Raw genomic sequence first — 23,364 nt, forward strand, 5'->3', positions numbered from 1 at the left:
CCAGAAGTAAAACAATGGTTAAGCAATTACTAACTCACCTTCATTTATTTATTTATTTCAGGTGGTTTTGGGGAACGAGTGGTGTTTGGTTATTACATGAATAAGTTCTTTAGTGGTGATTTTTGAGATTTTGGTGCATCCAAAGCAGTGTACACTCTACCCACTGTGCAGTCTTTTATTTCTCACCCCCATCCCACCTTTCCCCCTGAGTGCCCAGAGTTCATTGTGTGATTCTTTTGCCTTCGTGTCATCGTAGCTTAGCTCCCAATTATGAGTGAGAGCATAACATGCTTGGTTTTCCATTCCTAAGTTACTTCACTTAGGATAATCGTCTTCAGTTTCATCCAGATTGTTGTGAATGTCATATATATATATATATATATTTTTTTTTATGACTGAGCGGTATTCCATGGTGTATATATATACCACAATTTCTTTATCCACTCATTGATTGATGGGCATTTGGGCTGGTTCCATATTTTTGCAGTTGAGAATTGTGCTGCTATAAACATGCACGTCCAAGTATCTTTTTTGTATAATGACTTCTTTTTCTCTGGGTAGATACCCACTAGTGGGATTGCTGGATTAAATGATAATTCTACTTCTAGTTCTTTAAGGAATCTCCACACTGTTTTCCATAATGGTTGTACTAGTTTACATTCCACCAGCAGTGTAAAAGTGTTCCCTATTCACCACATCCATACCAACATCTATTTTTTTAAAAAATTTTTTGATTATGGCCATTCTTGCAGGACTAACTCACCTTTTAGAGGGTGGGTGGTTAGGGACCTTGAGCCTAGCTGTTTTCCCCCAACATCTACCAACATAGCTGGAAGAGAAGTGGGCTTTGTTAGAAGACAAGCAATCTTTGGACTATTATTTGTGTTATTTTGTATTCCAAATATATTTCCACACAGAGTTACCATCTTTTTTCAGGTTTAAAAACAGGAAAGAAAGGCCAGGTGCTATGCGTGACTCACGCCTGTAATTCCAACACTTTGGGACGCAGGAGGATGGCTTGAGTCTAGGAGTTCAAGACCAGCCTGGACAACATAGCAAAACCCCGTTTCTACAAAAAATATCAAAATTAGTTGGGTATGGTGGCGCATGCCTGCAGTCCCAGCTACTCAGCTGACTGAGGTGGGAGGATCACTTAAGCCAGGGAGGTCAAGGCTGCAGTGAGCTGTGATCGTTCCATTGCACTTGACAGAGCAAGACCCTGTCTTAGAAAAAAAAAAAAAAAACGGGGAAGAAGACACTTGAAAAGCTTCTCCTGCCCAGAAATGCACATCTCATTAAGTTAAAATTTATATTTGCGTCTATTGTCAAGGGCATTAAAACCAATTGATTGAAGTCATGAGAATGCTGCTCATCAGGCTGTTTATTCTGTCAAGATTTTGAGAACTATCTTCTCCAGGAAAATAAAAATCTTGGGTATTCATTTAAACCAAAGGCTCGGCTATTATTTCTTCTAAAATACTCAGAAATTTTCCATTTACATTATGAAGAGATGTATTGTTGGTGTGAAAGACAGTTTCGGTTGTCTGACACTTATACAGTAAATTGGTTATCTTTAAATTGGATCTGTAGTATTTTAAAAACTTGTTGGACTGGGCACAGTGGCTCACGCCTGTAATCCTAGCACTATGGGAGGCCAAGGTGGGCGGATTACTTGAGGTCAGGAGTTCGAGACAAGCCTGGCCAACAGGGTGAAACCCCATTTCTACTAAAAATACAAAAGAATTAGCCTGGCGTGGTGGCGGGCACCTATAATCCAGCAGCTCGGGAGGCTGAGGCAGGAGAATCTCTTGAACCTGGGACGCGAGGTTGCAGTGAGCCGAGATTGCACTACTGCACTCCAGCCTGGGCAACAGTGAGACTCTGCCTCAAAAAAAAAAACAAAACTTGTTATTATGGAAAAATGTGTGTGTGTGTGTGTGTGTGTGTGTGTGTGTGTATATTACAGTAGAGAATATAAAATTTTCTCTAGTTTCACATATATTCAATTATAGGACAAGATTAAACCCTCATATTCATCACCCACCTTTAGTATTCTTCATTGGTAGCCAATCTTATTATTCCTCTTTCCCACTTCCTCTATTATTTTGAAGTATATCCTTCAAAATATATTTATTTTGTGTGTTAATATTTCGTTTTGCATTTCCTTTTTTTTGAGACAGAGTCTTGCTCTGTCACCAGGCTGGAGTGCAGTGGTGCAATCTCGGCTCATGACAACCTATGCCTTCCAGATTCAAGCGATTCTCCTGCCTTAGCCTCCTGGGTAGCTGGGTTCACAGGCATGCACCACCACCCCTGGCTGAATTTGTTTTGTATTTTTAGTAGAGACGAGGTTTTGCTGTGTTGGCCAGGCTAGTCTCGAGCTCCTGACCTCAGGTGATTTTCCTGCCTTGGCCTCCCTGAGTGCTGCGATTACAGGCGTGAGCCACTGCGCCCAGCCCATTTTGCATTTCTAAAAGACAAAGATTCCCGTTTTCAGCATAACTGTATTATTGTCACATCACATTAAAAAACCTCACAATTCCTTCCTTTCGTTTAATTTCCAACAAGTATTTATATTTCCCTGATTGCACTATGAATATACTTTTTTAAAAAAGCTCCTTGTTTGGATTGGAATCCAGTCAGGGTCAACTTGGTAGTTAATCTCTATTTTTTTTTCCTTTGTTGATCCTCCCAGTTTGTTTATTAAAGAAGCTGGGCTTTTTGTCCTATAGAATTTTTCTCATTCTGGAGTTTACTGATCACATCCTGGTGGTATCTTTTAACATGTTCTTCTGTCTCCTGTATTTCCTATAGTTAGATCTAAAGATGGGATTATATTAGGCTCAATTTATTATATTTTATATTTGCTAAAATATAAAATACACTCTTCTTCCTAGGCAATGGGGTTTACGTCTGTTTGAGATTCAATGCATTTTGCAACAAATTCATAGATGTTTCGTAAGAAATATTTAGTATGCAATTTTCTCACCTTTCTAAGTGAATTTTTCGTAGTGTAACATGCATACAGAAAAGTGCACAAAACCTAATTAAAGTGCTTGATAAATTTTCACGGGGTCATCATGCACTGGTGTAGTCGGTACTGAGCTCAAGAAACAGTACATTGACCAGGACTCCAAGATGGCGTCAGTCGGTGAGTGTCAGGTCCCAGTACCAGTGAAGGACAAGAAACTTCTAGAGGTCAAACTGGGGGAGCTGCCAAGCTGGATCTTGATGCGGGACTTCAGCCCTAGTGGCATTCTCGGAGCATTTCGAAGAGAGCACGAGCGGCTCCGCAAATACCATTGAAGAGGACACGCTCTGCACCACCCCCCGACCCCATGACCTTGGCCTGAGCCCCTCCGTGAGGAACACAATCTCGATCGTTGCTGAATCCTTTCATGTCCTAATGGGAATTAACCTCCAAATAAAAGATGACTGGTACGTGGAAAAAAAAAAAAAAAAAGAAAGAAAGAAACAGTACATTACTGCATTCCCAGAAGGCCCCTCATGTCTCCTAGAAATGATCCTCCACATACTTGGCATCTAATAATGTAGATGAGGTGGATTTTGGGGGATATTACAGAAATTGCATCTTTGTTCTTTGTGTCTAGACTACTTTTACTGAATATTATGTTTGTGAGATTCATCCATGTGGTTGTCCTTCCTTTCTGTAAATTCTGTATAATATTTCATTGTCTGAATATACCACATTGTATGACTATCTACTGGAGGTACACCTATGAGTTGTTTTCCACATTTGGGGTGTTTTGAATAGTGCTGCTTTGAGAGTTGTTGTCCCTCTCAAGTTGTTGTTGTTGAGAGTTGTTGTAGGTCCTCTGTCGAACATAAGCATGTATTTCTCTTGGGTATGTACTAAGGAGAATTGCTAGGCCATTGGGGACATGTATATTTAATTTTAATAGATTCTGCCAGTTTTCCAAAGTGGTTCTACTTGTTTACACTTCCTACTAGCAGTGTATGGGTGCTCCACATTCTTACCAACGTTTGGTAGGATAATGTTTTCCATCTTCGTTTTACATGGTGGCATAGAGTTGTGGTTTTAATTTGTATTTCTTTGATGACTAATGAAGTTGAACACCTTTCCACATGCTTCTTGGCCATTGGAATATTTCCTTTTGTGAGATGCCTGTTCAAGTCTTTTTCTGTTGTCCTGTTTGCTTCTCTTTTGCTTATTGATTTGCGGGCATTTCCTATGTGTTCTAATTACGAGTCTTTTGGAAGTATATATTACAGGTTGAGTATCCCTTATCTGAAATACTTAGGACCAGAAGTGTTTGGGAATTTTTTTGGATTTTATAATAGTTGCATATAGATAATTAGCTATCTTAGAGATGAGACCCAAGTCTAAACATGAAGTTCATTTATGTTTTATATACAGCCTATACACGTAGCCTGAAGGCAGTTTTATACAATATTTTTTAAAATTTTGTGCCTGAAACAAAGTTTTGACTGCAACTCATCACATGAGGTCAGGCGTGGAATTTTTCACTCATGCTATCATGTTGGCACTCAAAACGTTTCAAATTTTGGAGCATTTCAGATTTTTGGATTAGGGATGTTCAACCTATACAAACATCTTTTCCTATTTGGCATGCTTTTTAAAGAGTATAATTCACATAATTTACCATAAAATGCTAAAATCTTGAGTATATACAATCAGTTATTTAGGCACAGACACAGAACATTTTCATCATTCCAGAATGTTCCCTTGTGCCTCTTCCCAGTCAGCACCTCTGTTATAGTAGCAATCACTCATCTGAAATCTATCAGCATCAGTTAGTTTTGCCTTTTCAAGATTTTCGTATAAATGGTTTCCTACAGTATATACTCTTTTTGTGTGCATCTTTCACTTAGCATGGTATTTTTGAGATTCATCTGTCTTGTTGCATGTATCAGTATTCACTCTTTTTCATTGCTGAGTAGTATTTCATGGTAGATATACTAGTTTATCCATTCTCTTGTTGATGGACATCTGGAGTGTTTCCATTTTGGGCTATTATGAATAAAGCTGCTATGAGCATTCTGTGGATATAGCATTCACCATTTGAAAATTATTTTTTCTTTAATCATACTAAATTTTCAGTTTGCATATTGTCTTCTAAGACGTCCTGATATATGAAAACCTGGACTCATGCCAAAGATAAATGGTTTACTTCCTCTAAGAAATTTTTACAAAAAAATTTCACTCAATAGGATTCTATTAATTAGCTTCCCTCATAGATAAAATGATCCGTATTACAAATAACTGCTTGTAATACCAGTTACTCCCTTTACCCATTTGGAGTTTCATTTATGTGGATTTTCCCTCTTCCCCCCTTGCATGAACATATATAAGGGTTTCACTGTAGTTATTTGCTGTTGCACTAATAGAGACTTTGTCTTTTGAAGGAAGGAAAGAATTTGATTAAATGTGTCAACCTGTCTAATGACCGTATGCCTCAAGTTATGAACAGTTTAAAAACTCCTTGGGAGTGGGGGCAGGTGAACAGGTATAATTTACAATGGTTAGAAAGTGCAATGGTAGAAAAATAATTTTGTGCTAAATGTCATACTGGGGGTGTGTATGATAAGACTATGGTGACTTAAGTAAAGACAGTACTGCTAAGCTCATCCACTCCGATGCCTATGATGTTACTTTCTATAAATACTTCTTGAAACATGAGAGTTTTGATCCTGTTGCCAAAATAATGTGAGATCCTAGAAATTTTCTAATTATAAATGACAGTATTTTAATTTCATTTCACTCCCTCTTCTGTACCCTCAACCCCAGCACAAATGAGTCGATCACTACAAGCCACATAATTGAATTAAAGCATATATCATCTCAGCCTATTCTGAGGGAAACCACGGCTGCTCTTCCTCCAGATAACTGGTTTTGCAAAGCCCAGGCAGGTGCTCCTTCCTTTGTTCTGTGCCTCACCAGAAGACTTAAGTCATCTGTCAAGAGCTAGCCTATAAGAATGGAAGTTACTTTTCTCAAATGGGACATGAAGTTTGTTCCTTTAAGCCAGTTCAGAGAAAGCTTTCAGTAGAAGCAATAAGGAATTTGGGATTCAGTTTTGCATTTCTTGCTCAAAGACTAATGTAAGCAGTGTAACATTAATTATATGGTGTATATGCATGTAGGGCAAGTGCAGTAATAAAGATTTTGCCTTAATGTCATTTTTGACAGAAGTGTTTAATTTTGAAGTGACAACAATTAAAAATGGAATTGTATGTAGCTGCTGTTTTGCACATTTTAAAATTCAGAATCTCTACCTCTAGGTGGCAGCACCAGATACTTGTTTCTTGTTTCACTCCAGCCTTAATGAGTTTAGGGTATAAGCAGTAAAACTTCTTATAAGTCAACTGAAACTTTGAAATAAGCTGCTGTTACCAGTTTTGTGAGAATTTGGAAAAACTAATGTATATGGTGACTAAGTCTGGGGCTTGTTTAACCCTGGATTTTCACCTTTTCAAAAAAGATTCCAGCAGCAATGATCCTTATTTTTTTTTAACATGACATTGTATATTTTCTTAAAATGATTTAATTTAGCCCTCTGTGGTTTGCTTGTTGAACTTATAAACTGCCCTCCCAAGAAAATAACTTTTTAAATGGCATTCTGGTATTTAAGTAACTTGTACAAGGATCATTATATACCTAATATTTTAAGCTCATTACAGTCTCTTCTCCCTTTATATTTTTACATTTTAGCATTGAACTATGACCAAGAGAGTACTAAGATGGAAGCCTCTTCCCCTGAAGAAAAAAAATCAGCTTGGGAATAAATCTGAAGTAATTAGCTAAGCCAGTTGGCTTTGTTACTGCCATGGGAAGATTGAGTGATTTGTAGAAATGGATATTTAGGGTAGACATTTAGAGTAGACATTTCATAGGACCTAGTATTTTTCGCAAGTTTCAGCCAGTTGTTTGGGTGTTTCTCCATGAGTAAGTAACAAGATGGCCCACATCCACTTTTGGCTTACTCTGCAGGCAGGCTGTCCCGGGTCAGTGCTTGCAGGTTCATGCACTCAGGTGCACCAAGTGAGCCATGGCTAGTGGGAAGGAGTAGAGAGTAGCTCCTCTTGGTTCCTTTTCATAGCCTGGTCAGTTTTGTATATGTGCAAACCACCATTGTTTTGTTCCTTTATTTTTGGACTGTGAAAGGAACTTGCCTTTTAGAAAAATCTTGCTTATTTTCTTTTTCCTTATCTTTTGATTAGTGTTGGCCTGGGAAATTGATTAATAGTCATAGGGTCAGAGAAAAAGTGAAGCTACTTTCTCATAATTGCAAATAAATCAAAATATTATGTGAATACTTGGATTCACAACTAGAGTTTGAATTAGCAACAGTTACCCCTCACTCCAGAGACGAACTGGCCTCATTCACTGGCGTGGTCTCTCTCAATTCCTCTGACCATCCTTAGCTTTAAATGTGAGGGTATATGTATTCCCACATACTTCTCTAATTTGCTGTTTCTCTTAGGGGTTAGGTAACTTGTAAAATAGAAATGTATAGTGTCTTGGTGACAAGTGGCCCATGTTAACATAATTTATGTCACTAATGAAGAACAGCTTTTCAAATTGTTCTGAATGTGCATTCTTTGTTTTAATCATATACTACCACTCTAGGAAATACTTTAATTCCTACAAAGAGTACCTATTAACTTCATATGCAGCATGAACATGTCTCGTACAGTTTTCTAAATGCATAATCTTGAGTGAGTATAGTCTAGATTAAATGATGTTCATTCACTATTTTATTTTTTCATTCAAATGGCATTTATTGAGTGCCACGCAGTAGGCAGCGTTGAACTCGGTTTGTTCTATATTATCCAGTTTAAACTTCAAAAGTGTATGATCAGTGATGCTACCTCCGTTTCGCAGGTGAGAAAACTGAGACTCTGTGTCTCAGTTATCTTATTCTTTGTTTGGCCCCTTTCAACTGTGAAGAGTCAGCCTCCAGTATTTTATAATTACTAGATGTCACTTGACAGCTGACCAAATAGGGTTTAGGATTCTGTCACTGAATTCTGAATGCATCTTGTTAGATTTATCTACCTATGTAGCTGTTGATAAATTTTAAACAATTTTTTGATATTTTTGATATTTGTGAGCTTTTGGCTCAGTGACTGTTTTATATTACTTATTTACCTTTATACTAAAATAAGATAGTTTTTCTTAGATTTCCAAAAGTTTTTCCTTAGATTTCCAAAAGATAGAAATATTATCTCTTACATTCTTTTCTTGAAAGCCTCCCTCAGCAATCCCTAAAATTCTAAGAAACAGTGTAGAATAATTATCTTTAAGTATAAATTCAAATAGTAAATTTTGGCACACATGTTTTGACCAAGGGTAAATTAAATAGGTTGGCCTAAAAATGTTTCTTTTCTCTAATTAGTTTGTGGAAACAAAACAGCATAAACATGCATCGATTGATTTCTTATGTTGTTTTGAATGAAATATGGAAGGATTCTCGGGGACATTTTGGCCTATAGAATCTGTAGACCCATTGTTTTTGCACATATTTTAAATTTCTGAATTTCGAACATCAAGAAAACCATGTTGCATTTTGTCTCGGATACTGCTACTGAATTTTAACCACTGAATTAGATTGCAACCTACATGCTGTTAACTACTGAGCCAAGATGAAATCGACTACTGCATTGAAATCAGGGTTAGCTGTGTCTGCACTTGAAGGAGTTGTAATGGCAGTGAACCTGTTTTCTTTAATGGGATTTTTATTCTCTGATTTTATTCTCAGTTTTAATTGTGACAATTTGATTTTAAGAGAATTTCTTAGTACGCATTATTTGAGGTTTTCATTGTAACTTTAAGAGAATAATAAAAACATCCTATCGAAGTAGTTGCTTCCAAACCCATGTGTTCAGTGGCATATTTCTGTCTTGCGTTGTTGCAGTTACTTGTTTTATTTATAAAGTAATCTCTTGTAAAAAGAGAAGTCATTTGTCCATGTGCTCTTGAGTTCAAATGGTTGTTGTGTATGTGCATGAATTTAAAATCATTTTTGTGAGAGTTTTCTTCTTTGGGATATTTTTGGAATACTTTTCTGAATTTGTTTTTTTCTTTTATATTAATAGGACTTGACCCCACCCAATTTAGAGTTCATCATTATCATAAAGATGAAGAGAATGATGCTCTACTTGGTGGCCCAGCACAGCTCACTGATGAAGAGAAATACAGGGACTGTGAAAGATTCAAATGTCCATGCCCTACATGTGGAACTGAGAATATTTATGATAATGTCTTTGATGGTTCGGTTAGTTGTTTCTGTCTTTCATTTTGTGAGTGAACTTGTTACCCCTTTCCCCCACTATGGGGTATATAAAAGGGTGAAATAAACACACGCATGTTGCTTTCATGTGTTTAAAGAATTTTAGCATCATGTAAAATTTACCTTCACAGCTTGCTTTTATTTCTGTTTGAAAACTCTTACTTGAATGTGCTTGAATATTATTTTGGCTTCCTAGAGTGCTTGACCTTGGTTTTTAAGTGGAATCCCTTTAAAATTGTAAATTATCTTAAACTATTTTTTATTATAATTTCTTAATTAGTAACCTGTATTGTCCCACTGTCAACCCCCATCTTTTAAGACTTAGACCAATATTTTTCCTTATCTTAAATCAAGTTAATGGAAACTAAGTGTTTTGGGAAAGTTTGTGTTTGTCTTTACACATCCCACTTACCTCCATTTTGTAAAGGTACTCTTATCTTTTCTGCTGTCTTTGCATATTAGACATTTAAAAAGTCACAGGGAGACATTCCTTTCAAGAAGTACTGCCAAAAAATGTATTACTGACCTTGGATCAGAGCTTGAAACTTGGCCAATTTACTTGATTTCCACCGCAGTGTTATGCATATACTAGCCATTGGCAAAGGAATAGGCAGCACAACTGTGTAAAACCTTGAAACTGAAAGAAAAGACACCCTTTATCTAAATTAAAAGTAATTATTTTAAGTTAATTTGGACAAACAGCAGATGTTTTGCATTTTTTTGAATCAAAACAAAGCAGTCTTTGGAAGCAAGTGCAAGGAAGAGGCAGACACAGATCAGCAATACTTGCTAAATCCTTGAGTTTTGCTTCATTACAGCTGTAAATAAGATAGTTAATTGCATGGAGGCTTGACGACTTGCAGATGGGCTAACTGTGGAAGAGCCGATGTCAAGCGCTGAAATCTCTTCCACCTGGAATTGCTTAGCGTGGCGGGTAGGGTTATGTACCAGATTGGAGCAGGAAACCAAGATGTTTAAGTATCAGAAAGGAAAACAAATGCTTCAGAAATCCCAACAGTTTTGCTATATGTTACATTTGCCTTGTCTTTGTTTAAAACAAAACACAACAAAACAAAATGTTTTCTCCAAATATTAATATTTATTTATTTCAGATTTTTACTTCTCCTGCCTCCCTCCCCCAATGCACTTCATTTTTTGGAAAAATTGCCAAAATTTTAGATTTGCTAAGCAGACAATAAGTGATACTGTTTTTGTGGTACTACACTTTTAACTTTTAAACTTTATTTTTGAAATTAAGTTGACAAGATGAAAACAGACTAATGTGATAAAGGCTCTTGTTTTTCTTCGAGTTTGTAATGAATAAATACAAATTTAAAGTTTTTAATCAGTATCTCTAAGAAGGAGGTTTATTTCCAGTAACATGACTTCACTGATATTTACAGAGGAAAAATTATTTTATCCATAGAGTCCCTCGTGTAGGAAATGTAAAATAGTGATTTCAGCGTTTTCCCTTTGACTTTGCACTCCATTATGATGATGGCAAGGAATGGAAGGTATGTGTGACTAAAGCGGTCTTTGGAAGGAAAATAATTGAGAAGATAGGGTTAAAAACTCACCAATAGGCCGGGCGCGGTGGCTCAAGCCTGTAATTCCAGCACTTTGGGAGGCCGAGACGGGCAGATCACGAGGTTAGCAGATCGAGACCATCCTGGCTAACATGGTGAAACCCCGTCTCTACTAAAAAATACAGAAAACTAGCCGGGCGAGGCGGCGGGCGCCTATGGCCCCAGCTACTCGGGAGGCTGAGGCAGGAGAATGGCATGAACCTGGGAGGCAGAGCTTGCAGTGACCTGAGATCCGGCCACTGCACTCCAGCCTGGGTGACAGAGTGAGACTCCGTCTCAAAACAAAACAAAACAAAACAAAAACTCACCAATAAAACGAATTAAGAATATTCAACACTAGGACAGCACGTAAGTTTTTAAGCACAAAAACCCTTTTATAGCCTCACAGTAACTTTTTGTATACTTGTCCTGACTTATGTAGGGAACCGATATGGAGCCCAGCTTGTATCGTTGCAGTAACATCGATTGTAAGGCTTCACCTCTGACCTTTACAGTACAACTGAGCAACAAATTGATCATGGACATTAGACGTTTCATTAAAAAGTACTACGATGTAAGTATCCATAATGACATTCTTACATGCACAACTTATTGAGGTTTGACTTGTTTTTTGGTTTTCATGAAACTGTAAAATTTTGAAAAGACTTTTGGGGAAAATTCCTAGTGAAATGCTATTAATATTAATATGATAAAGTATGTAATTTTGGCATATTAGCCTGACAAATTGTTTGATAATTTCTTTCAGGCATTACATCTCTTTCATTTATGAGCAGTATTTTAAATAATGAAATTTTTACTTTAAAAAAAAAACCAGAATATAATTAAGAAATGTTTTAGTTTATTGTTACCTTAATAAGACTAATTAAATGATTGCTCAGATCTTTGGATAAAGGAAGAAAAAAAATCACTATTGGCTATTGTCAGCAAGTAGAGCCAGTAGATTATGTGTGGTGATCTTAGTAGACTGCCCACACAAAACCAATACTTTGTGTTTGTGTAGCACCCTGAACCACTCCATACCCTAGTTTTCTGAGGAAATCAAATATCTTTTAAATTTAAATGCAGTTTGTCTGGCATTCAAAAGAGAATGTCTAATTTTTATAAATTTATAGTATAAATGCCAGAATAGAACAATGAGTGATTTGTCTTCGTTGGAAAGAAGGCTTTTATTCAGAGTTTTTGTTTTTAACACATTTCACATGAATTAGTTTTTTTCTCTTCAAAAATTAAAAACTTCACATTTCCCACTTGATTTTTCTTAGTGTTTCAGTATGTCATTTGTCATCTAAACAAATTTTCTGTTAACTTGAAAGTTCACTGTAACTTCTTTTTAAAAGCTACATTGGCAACACATTTCCAAAAAAAAACATACATTAGTTAAGACCTATGACTTTTCTAAAGATCGTTCCGTACTTTCTCCTCAGTTATTAGTTAACATGTAACATTTTCTTCTTTAAAATAGAACTCATTATGTGAAAAGCAACTATTAGATCATTAAGATGAAGAGTAAAAACATAGAGTTCCAGTATTACGATTTTGGTGTTGAATATATTTATCGGAAAAGCAAGTGAGTTTGCCTAAACATTAATAAAAAATAATAATTATGACTACATTTTGGGAAAATCTGAAACATTTTAGTGAATAATCCTGTGCTGCCCTTACTGAACAGTAGATGGGAATAAAAGTTGTCTGTGGGGTCACATTCCTCAGTAGATGAAATGTGCAGCACGTGAAAATTTAGGCCAAATCAAAACTATTCAGCTCCTCATTTACAGGCCTCATTGAACAGAGTATGATCCTTGCTTGACTCTTGGGAAGAATTCTGAGTTTTCTCTCTGTGTTTAGTCTATCAAGATCTTCACCACAGAAATGTTAATACTAGAAGAAACCCATCTATTTCCTTCTTTAAGAAGGAGTAGTCTGTTTTGACTAAGTTGCAAATACTCTGAAAAATGATCTTCTGTATAGCTAGAAATACGCCCTGACTGAAAGATTGATTTCTAACCTAATTTATGTGTATGTTGTGGTGGTGGTTATATAAATAGTTTTCAAGCTAAATAACCTACTTTTAGGGATCCAGATATTTAACACAAGGTTTCTAGAGCATTTGCTTTAATTGTCTTTTTGCCAGCCATCTCACTAACATCAAGTAACGGGTTTTTGTAGTTAACTGCCCACTTGATTGACATTTCTAAGGGATTTCTGATCAAAATAGCCATATGTCAATCCTGGGGTTAAAAATTGATATGACTATCCTCAAAGTTAGGAACTTATTTCTCTACTTTCTGATCTGAATTATATGTGATTGGATGGCAGAGAAAGAAATCCATGATTCGTTCTTATGGCCCCGTGCTAAACAAATATTTCAAATATTTTCCAGATCAGAGCTTTTGTACAAAAAGCCCCTACACCTTTAGGTTCTACTTCATTGGTAGACCATCTTGTTTCCTCCTAGAGGGACATAGCATTGAGTTTCTTTTGTTATTGTGCCTCAAGTGATAATGATTACAGTTATTAGTTCAGTGTGATTTATCATGGTGATGGTAATCCAATTGGAGACTAATATACCAAGTGTACTGAGGTAAAGATATTGATAGTAAGTATTGAGGTTAAGCGACTGTCTCTGAAGCTAATTACCAAAATGGTTTTCTCCTATTTAGCAACTTAAAAAATACTACCCACTGGACATTAAAGTTGTTTGTGAAATGAAGGCAAGAGTCTCAATATTGTTTTAATTTTAGTCTTAAAAGCACTGTAGGGAAGTCAGCCTGCACTGAGAAAGGAAGGTATCTTCATGAGGAAGGGACTCCAGGAAGATGAATGGAATATGGTACTTGACCAAACACTGTAACCTGCCAAGAAACATAGTTCTAGATGACTAAGAAATTAGATTGTCAAGAAAAAAGGTACAAAAGTTTGGGGTAACAAAGTATACTTCTAAATTACTTTAATTTTGGAAAAGTACATCGCATGTTCTGTTACCTTCTGTCATGAATTAACAGGACTGACTGAGTAAATGTGATATAACAAATATTTGTTTATCTGAGAAGCAATCTGTATCACGTTATAATATTTTAATAAATATTGGCTCCTTTATGGGAAAGGAGAGGCTTTTTGCTCCTCATCTATAGCAATGATTGTATCCCCTGAATTCTAATTTCCTATAACATTTAAACTTTGATATCCATAGAAATACAAAAAGCACTGAGCCAGGATATTTTAAGTAATATATTAATTTCTTTAGGAAGAAGACAACTCTGCTTTGTCTTGAGATTTGATGAAGTGTTGAAAGACTTTGAGGTAGCACAGAAAGCCTTAATTCAAAGCTGATTTCATGCCCTGGTCCTTGTTGGTTCCTTTGTAGAAAGTTAAAATTGAACTGGTATTTTTTGAAAATCATAAAAAAGCAGCTGAAAGACTATAACTCTAAGCTTTTAGGGATGTTTTTGAAAGACTCCGTTTTACAGTGAAAAATTGATATGTGTTCCCCCTCCCCTTAAATTCTGCTCCAGAAGAGCAAATAGACATACACACACAAAAGGGAGAGAAACACTAGCTAATCTAAATTGGGAAATGAAGAGGGCTTTTTTTAAGCATGAAAATTTCATCATCTTGTCAGCTGGCAGAATGCCTGCTGTGTGGATTCACAAAGGCTAAGAATTACACTTTCATGAAATTTTCCTCACTAACTGCCCTGGTTAATTTGAAAGATAACCCACTGTTCTAATTCATTCCTCAATTGGGCGGTGCAGGTTTTATCTTTGATCTGACAAAGCATTTGTGTTAATCGTTTTGGCCCTCCACTAGACACTCTTGGGATTGTGCTTTTACAATAAATGTGTCTGTGATAGCTCTTTAGTCTATTATACTTACAATAGATCCATAGAACTGGTAATTAATTCTCCACTGCTTTGGAAATGGGAAGAATAGGTGTAGCTCTGTCAAGTGCTGCTGGGAAGTTTGTTTAGCTGGTTCATTTTTGAAGTGTTCCCCTCAGCCATCCAAGAAGCAGCCACAGAAGAGAGGCTGAGATTGAGATACTGGCCTATCCTGGTGACTTGCTGATAAATGGGAAATGTGACCCCTCTTGGTACCTGGGAGGAGGGTATTGGGTCATTTACATTCATCTCAAGTACTGTTCTTTTTAAAGTATGTTAAACCACCATTTTAATACTTAAAGAGCCATTTGCCTCTAAAGGTAGAGGCTCTAGAAGATGCAATAGTGATAGTCAACTCAAATATGTTCCTAAATTTTCACTGGTGGCTTATGCAGGTTTTAGAGTATTCCCATGGGGGTGAAGTGTGTTCCCCACCAGCCTTCTAGTGTTTCTAGCCACTTGTACATTATATGAGTACTTTACTATGATTTTTAAACATTGAGATATTGCTGGCCCTAGATGGGACTGGCCCTCCATCTCAAAGAACACATGAACAGCTTGTTGGTACCATGCGTATGATAACCTCTGATAGTTGGTAGGGCCAGAAATTGGTGGTCTCACTCCATAGAAAGTTGTTGTAGGCTTTATAATCTCAGAATTCTCCTGAATTAAGCTTTTTGAGGACAGGGGCTGTGCTTTCTTTCTGTTTTATGTGTGATCTCTGCCACAGCCCTTGCTCTCAGAAGTACATGTATCTTGATGTTTAGTAGCCAAAGGAACTGACAAGTAAAGGTTATATTTTGCTGTTTTTTCCTTAAAATTTTTTATATTGCTGTCAGATTGACATAAGATTTATTAGTGGCATATAGGATTCTTCGGTTAACACCAAATTCTACAATATTTTAAGGTCATGAAAGCCATGACAAAGTTCTTTGTTACTTTTCTATTTTTTATGGCACTGACAACTCTGCATTTCAATGTATGCCTGTCCCCAACTCAGTAGCCTTAATTTGTTTTTTCCCCAAACCAAATACCAGGCAAAGAGACATTAACCAGAAATATCATCATGATGCACAATAGCACCCAGCCTAAATGTACTTTCATTGTTCTGATAGAAGAATCTATCTCTATATAACGTGGCAAGGAAAGTGGATGCCTAGCTTTGTTACTCTCTTTCTGTTCTCTCCTTGTATTTTTCTCTTTTATTTCTTAGTGTATTGTGTCATAAGCCACATTTTTAAATCTCTTTTGGACCCACATTTATGAGGAATTTAAAAAATAATGTGCAGTGTATGTTGCCTTATGATGCGAAAACTTCCTTATGCATACATGTTTAAGCACCTAGGGAAGAAGAGAGCGTTTGACCAATGATGCTGAGCCTTAGCATGGTGGCTGTGAGTTCTTTTGGAAGAGGCCACACACCAGGAAGTAGAGTGGGATGTTTCGTAGTGTATGAAGAGTCCATATTGCTGGGCGTGGTGGCTCACGCCTGTAATCCCAGCACTTTGGGAGGCTGAGGCAGGAGGATCACGAGGTCAGGAGATCGAGACTATCCTGGCTAACACAGTGAAACCCCATCTCTACTTTAAAAAAAAAAAAAAAAATTAGCTGGGCGTGGTGGCGGGCACCTGTAGTCCTAGCTACTCGGGAGGCTGAGGCAGGAGAATGGCGTGAACCCGGGAGGCGGAGCTTGCAGTGAGCTGAGATGGCGCCATTGCACTCCAGCCTGGGCGACAGAACGAGACTCCATCTCAAAAAAAAAAAGTCCATATTAAGCTTGTTTTTCATCTTTGCAAGTTCAAAAAAAAAAAAAACTTTTAATTTTAAAGTGGATATGCATTCCTAGAGGACAAAATTAATAACAACCCCCAAGCATAATGTTGTTAAGCCGGGGATTGAATTAGAGCTGCCTTTTATCAAAAGTGCAATGAGGGCAGGGTAAAATATTGGTTAAAATATTTGCTCCACAAAAATACACACCCATTTAGCATCACAAGTAAGCACCATTCATGGCTCCCAACAGTACTTGAAAAAGGGTAATTTTGTTAGGAATGCACAAAACTAAACAAATAAATCTGATAAATTAGAGATGAAGCAGCCTCCCACTCTATCCCTCTTGCCCACACCCATGTAAATCACTAACAAAGCTTCTCATTTCCGTTGTCTTTCACTTCTCAACAGAGCTATCTTGTGCAGGTGGACCTGTGAGTTTTAGAGCCATGCAATGGTATTCAGTAACTCTACTGTAGTTTCATTGCAAATATGCAGTGTTCAATAACCCTCAAAATTTCTCATTTCTTACCTGTGGTGATGTGGTTTGATAGTTTTTAGGTTATAGGTTGCAATATGCGGTAGAATCATAGGTATATTACTTCAAAAAGTTTAAACTCTAAGCACTTTTGGAATTATTGTTTATTTCCTTGCTTCTGCATTTATATTTAGAACATTTAAAAAGAATAAATTTGGTTTCTTTTTTGTAGACTCTAACAGCATAATTATAAGTGGTACAAAAGGCATACAAAGAAGCAATAGATATCCATCCCACCCATTCAACATCACAGGCAGCCCAATCCATGCTGCCCAGCGGTGCTTGAAGAAGGGTAATTTTTTTAGGAATCCATAGAACTCATCCTAAATCTTATTAAAACCAAACGAAAAGAACATATTGAAAATTAGTATTTGTTTTTGCTTCATACTATTTGATTGGGAAGCCAAACATAAATGAATGCCAGGATACCAACTGCATTTTTAAAATGTGATATTCTTTATTTTTATTCCTTTTGTCTTTTTAATTTTTAGAGATAGAGTCTTATTCTGTCACCCAGGGTGGTGTGCAGTGGTATGATCATGGCTTACTGCAGCCTTGAACTCCAGCAATCCTCCCGCCTCAGCCTCCCAAGTAGCCAGGACTATAGGCACATACTACCATACCCAGCTAATTTTTTTTTTTTTTGAGACAGAGTCTTGTTCTTTCGCCCAGGCTGGAGTGCAGTGATGCAATCTTGGCTCACTGCAAGCTCCACCTCTGGGTTCATGCCATTCTCCTCCCTCAGCCTCCCAAGTAGCTGGGACTACAGGCACCCGCCACCACGCCCGGCTAATTTTTTTGTATTTTTAATAGAGGCGGGGTTTCACTGTGTTAGCCAGGATGGTCTCGATCTCCTGACCTCATGACCCACCTACCTCAGCCTTCCAAAGTGCTGGGATTACAGGTGTGAGCCACCGCGCCTGGCCCGCTGATTTTTTATTTTAAGTTTTGTATAGATAGGGTCTCACTGTGTTTCCCAGACTGGTCTTGAACTCCTGGCTTCCAGCAGTCCTCCCTCCTTGGCCTCCCAAAGTGTTGAGATTACAGGCGTGAGCCACCATGCCCGGCCTTAAATGTGGCATTCTAACACCAGTGTCCATTCATGAAGGATTGGTATGTTTTTATTTGGAATGGCTAATTTTTGTTGTTGTTGTTGTCAAGCAAGCTCATTTTTTTGAGTCAGGTATAACATTTTGCTGCTATGCCATGGCATGTTCTCACAGAAAAATTAAGAACAAGGGACTGGTGACTGGAATAGAATCTCATTGTAAGTAATTTATCATTGTACAAATCTAAGTAACAATCAAATCCAGTTCCCTAGAACATGCCAGCTATGTATTCTCTACAAGCAGCTTATCATGGTATATAGTATTGTTGTAAAGGAGTTCTAATAAGCAAATAAGTTCAGATGCAGCCACTTATACCACTTGACTTTTATCCTTTGTAGAATAACTGACATTTATCAGAAGACTCCTTTATCTTTTATTTCATTTAATCGTGACCTTATGGCATGAACCCGCTTTGGGGAGGCTCAGATCTAGAGCATGATTTTGGGGGACTAACATGGAACCGTCACCAAATTCTGAGGTGCTGAGACTGCAGAGAATATTGTTGCCGATTGAGGACTAACCCCAGAGCCACTGACGAGATCTGAGCTTGGTTAGTAGTCTCTCCCTTACCTGTATCATTCCCTACACATGGATATCCACCCTCCTACGTTTTTTGTCGGAGATGAAGGCAGTTATAGCCGTAGCCCTTTCCATTGCTTGCCCTGCATTCTGAAAGCTTAGCACTCCATTTTATCAGTGATCAGACTAGCCACTGCTAGTCTCTTACCAGATCTGTAACTTGGGCTAGGTACTGAACTTCTCTAAGCCACGGTTTCCTAGCCTATGAAATGATCATGGTAAATAATAGTACCCACTCCGTAAGGTCATAATGAGGACTACATGGGATAATGCACTTAAGGTGCTGAGAAAGTGCCTAGAGAGAACTCATTATTAATTATCACTGTTCCAATCTGAGACATGATGAATGAACGTGGCTCAGCTGTGTTCCTTTTGTGTGCTCAGAAACACCAGAGATTCAGACCTGGGCCGGGGCCTTGGTGCCCAGGTCTTTCCAAGGTCTCTCCAAGGTATCCATCTGGAAGCTCCCTCTCCCATCCATTTAGAAGGATACCAAACTGTGCTGTGTTTCCTCTTGGCCCTCCCTTCAGTTTGCCAATAAGGTAGTTTCCTTTTCAGTGTTGGTGAATAGAGTCTCAAAGTCAGCGTTGGGAAATGGATACTAGGCTATAACTCCTTCAAGGCAATAGCACAGAATACTACATCTTAGAATATTACAGTAGCACAGAATACTACAGCACCCAGTATTGTGCCTAACCTGATAGGTGCTCGGTAAATTTTATTGAATGAGTTCATGATATTCTGAGAGGTTGGTGCTATCAAGTAACTCTCCCAGGTCACACATAGTAGCATCAAGACTGTGACCATACTTGGAGATCTTAGTCCAGTATCCTGCCCATAATAACTTGGAAGACAGCCAGTTATGGATACCAAGTTGCTTAGCATCTTCTCTGCAGTCACTCTTACTCGGAGTAGGATGGATCAAGAGCCTTCGCCATTCGCATTACAAGCTAGGCCAGGTCACAAGGCTGACTGGGGTATGAGTCCAGAAGGCTGATGATAGCCATCCAGCAATGGACTAGTACAGCCATTGAAAGGAAGCACATGTGTTGAACCTGGGGTTTCAGCAACTTCTGTTACGGTTTGCCTCCTCTGATGGGAAAATTGGAAGCTTTTTGAAATGCTGAGGAAATGCCATAGGAGTTGTCAGATACCTGAAAACAAGTGGGTAAAAACAGAAAACTACTTGTGCCAAAACGGTAGAATTCCTTTCTTCAGTTTGAGTTCTCGAACCTTGTGTATTTAGGAAAAACTCAACTTCAGGTCTAACTCCAGTCATGTGGAGCTACTATCTTGTAGTAGTAAGAAATTGAACCAGAATAGATTTCGTTTAACCTTTCAAAAGTGAGATTTTCACACAGTTGACCTTCTTGACTTCAAGGAACAAAACGGGAACTACTCTCAGTTCTCTGCTGCATGCCTCAACAAGAGATCGGAAGAGAATGCCCCCAGGCGATGGCTGTTTTTCATATTTGGTTTGCCCAGAGAATGTACATTTTGGTTCACACATGGAAATCAGCCCTTTGTAGGTAGTTGCAGATAAGAATTTCCAGATGATCCTGTCTAGCTTAGTCTTGTCTTAATGGAATAACCATATTTCTGTTTAGGAGGAGGTTAATTCAGCTGCCTTTCCAACGTGCCATGGAAAAATTCTCTAAGCCTGGATTCCAAGAAGTACTACTACTGATGAGAATTAGAGCACTGGTGTTTTCCAAATGATGGGTGTTGGTTTGTTTTGAGCTTGACATAAATCACATGTTGACCTTAACTTGCTTTTTTTCTTCTCTTTGAGACAGAGTTTCGCTCTTGTTGCCCAGGCTGGAGTGCAATGGCATGATCTCGGCTCACTGCAACCTCTGCCTCCCAGGTTCAAGCGATTCTCCTGCCTCAGCCTCCCGAGTAGCTGGGATTACAGGCACGTGCCACCACCCCCGGCTAATTTTGTATTTTTAGTAGAGATGGGGTTTCTCCATGTTGGTCAGGCTGATCTCGAACTCCTGACCTCGGGTGATCCGCCTGCCTTGACCTCCCAAAGTGCTGGGATTATAGGCACGAGCCACCGTGCCCAGCTGGCCTTAGCTTTCTTTTGAAAACCAATGTATAACTTTTTGTCTTGGTTTAAAACTCATCTGACTCTTGACAGTTCTTCCAAGTTTTTGTTTTCATTTTTACTGTGCTATAGTATAACTCTCAGGGTGGGTAGTTTTGTGAGGTCTGCAGAGACCAGCTTGGTCGGGGAGACCCTAACCCAGCGGTGCTAGATGACTTAAAGACACACACGCAGAAATATAGGGGCATGAAGTGGGAAATCAGGGGTCTCACAGCCTTCAGAACTGAGAGCCCCAAACAGATTTAGTCACATATTTATTAACAGCAAACCAGTCATTAGCATTGTTTCTATAGAAATTAAATTAACTAAATGTATCCCTTATGGGAAATGAAGGGATGGGCCGAATTAAATGAATAGGTTGGGCTAGTTAACTGCAGCAGAAGCATGTCCCTAAGGCACAGATCACTCATGCTTTTGTTTGTGGCTTAAGAATGTCTTTAATGCCAGGTGTTCCTTGCCCTCATTCCTGTAAATCCACAACCTTCCAGCTTGGGCGTTAAGGCCATTATGGACATGTCGTAGTGCTGCAGAGATTTTGTTCATGGCCAGTTTATGGCCACATTTTGGGGAGGCTTGCTCCCAAAAAGGTCCATCACCCAGTTTGTTTACTGGAAGATCCTTGGCTTCATTCAGACCATTCAAGTGCTCATGGTTTCTTGGCTGTTTGAGGAGCTCTTGATGCTTCTGGGAACCTAGATGATTTGCCAGTCCAGCTCTCAGGAGCCCAGCCTAGCAGGGCTTCAGTGTCCATCCACCATCAAAGAATGTTCAAGAATCTTGGCATGAAGTGGTAAGACAAAAAGAAAACTGTCCAGGATTTATATCTATATGTTTACTAAGGATTTATAAATTATGTGGATAAAGTTATGGCTAATCTTTTGAGGATGATTTCTCTCAACTACAGCTTTCCCTCAAGAGCCACTTCTTCCAGAAATAGATCAGCAAAGAAAGATCAAAGGAAAGCCCAGATTCAAGAGACACCTCTTTAAAATTTTCCAGCAAAATAGATTCTCTTACTGTTGAATATATGTAAGTGGTATAGCACAGTGGTTCTCAAACCTTTTGGTTTGTGGGACCCCTGTATACTCTTAAAGTACTGAGGAAAATGAAGAGTTTTATTTTATGTGGATATTCTTTTTTTGTCACTACACCACATCTTGTAATGATATAGTTTCTTAAAGGTTATTTACAATGTGGAATCTGAAATCATATCAGTAAACTTTTTGTGCTCTGGTATATTAAAATCCATTGCTCTGTCTTGCACTTTGAGCAGATCATTTACCTATGCATGATTTTGTAACATCATGCCTTGGTCACTTAGAAAATACTGGTTCACTGACATGAAGAATTTCCAAATTCATTATACAATTTTTTTGAAAGCACATTTGTTCATATCATCACCAGTCTCATCAAAAAAGTCTAAATATTGGGAAGCTATTGAGCTCATGGTGGTGTATACAAATGTTCCAGTGAAAACTAATTGAAAGCTAGAAATTTGTCATTGCTTACAAGTACTGTCAGTTGTTTTTTCTCGAAGTCACAGGATCAGTTGGTTAATTTTTGAGAAGATGTCTGCCAGACACCCAGGTCTAGATAACCATAGTTATCTATCAGTTATTCTTTTAAGTAAAGATGGTGTTCTTTGAACAGAGTGATTAGTTCAGCTTGCAACTCAGACAGTTGCACAGATGCTTTGCCCGGAAACAAATACTGTACTTCAACACATAGTAATAAAAGGATATATATTTAAAGGTTGCAATTTAATAGAATTTTGTTTTCATTGAGGACTTTCTTTAGTGAAACTGGCTTAGTTATCTATTTGTTAGATTCTGGGCACATGATGATGAGAAATACAATAATGAATAGTACAGTTTGGGGCCACTACGTTGTTGTTGTTGTTCTTCTTGTTATTGTTTTGAGATGGAGTCTCACTGTGTTCCCCAGGCTGGAGTACAGTGGCGTGATCTTGGGTCCCTGCAACCTCTGCCTTCTGGGTTCAAGCTATTCTCCTGCCTCAGCCTCCCGAGTACCTGGGATTATAGGCACCCGCCACCACGCCCGGCTAATTTTTGTATTTTTAGTAGAGATGGGGTTTCACCATGTTGGCCAGGCTGGTCTTGAACTCCTGGACCCAGGTGATTCACCCGCCTTGCCTCGACCTTCGAAAATGCTGGGATTATAGGCGTTGAGCCACCGCACCTGGCCACAGTGGGCCACTACTTTGATTGATGCTAATGTGCCAAGAGTTTTAACCATTATTGACTTTGCACCGTTAATGCAAATATCAACACAGTGAAAAAACACCAATAGTATCATCGTAATATTATAAAAAGTGTTTTGACTTTATGGATTCCAGAACCTTCACCTTCGGCTCTAGCAATTTATCCTAAAGAAATGTACCCCAGGCTGGGTGTGGTGGCTCACGCCTGTAATCCTAGTACTTTGGGAGACTGGGCAGTCAATCATCTCACGTCAGGGATTCAAGACCAGCCTGGCCA

At 38.2% G+C, this 23,364-nt stretch overlaps 2 protein-coding genes across 2 annotated transcripts in view; both read left to right on the forward strand.

The window, feature by feature from the left end:
* Positions 1 to 23,364, forward strand: part of POLA1 (DNA polymerase alpha 1, catalytic subunit) — a 319,152-nt gene that overhangs the window by 144,453 nt on the left and 151,335 nt on the right. The window contains 2 exon segments of the mRNA XM_033195650.1: positions 9,103 to 9,281; positions 11,304 to 11,435. Coding sequence (XP_033051541.1) covers positions 9,103 to 9,281; positions 11,304 to 11,435 — 311 coding nt within the window.
* LOC117074328 (ATP synthase subunit f, mitochondrial-like) lies at positions 3,124 to 3,445 on the forward strand. The gene has a single exon (XM_033195664.1). It carries the CDS (start codon positions 3,139 to 3,141, stop codon positions 3,304 to 3,306), a length of 168 nt encoding a protein of 55 aa, XP_033051555.1. The 5' UTR covers positions 3,124 to 3,138; the 3' UTR covers positions 3,307 to 3,445.

Source organism: Trachypithecus francoisi, unplaced genomic scaffold, assembly GCF_009764315.1.
Source record: "Trachypithecus francoisi isolate TF-2019V2 unplaced genomic scaffold, Tfra_2.0 Contig01603, whole genome shotgun sequence".
Classification (NCBI taxonomy): domain Eukaryota; kingdom Metazoa; phylum Chordata; class Mammalia; order Primates; family Cercopithecidae; genus Trachypithecus; species Trachypithecus francoisi.

Bases quoted from the DNA above. Each gene is read 5' to 3' on its own strand.
- LOC117074328 (XM_033195664.1), top strand. From the start codon at position 3,139: ATGGCGTCAGTCGGTGAGTGTCAGGTCCCAGTACCAGTGAAGGACAAG.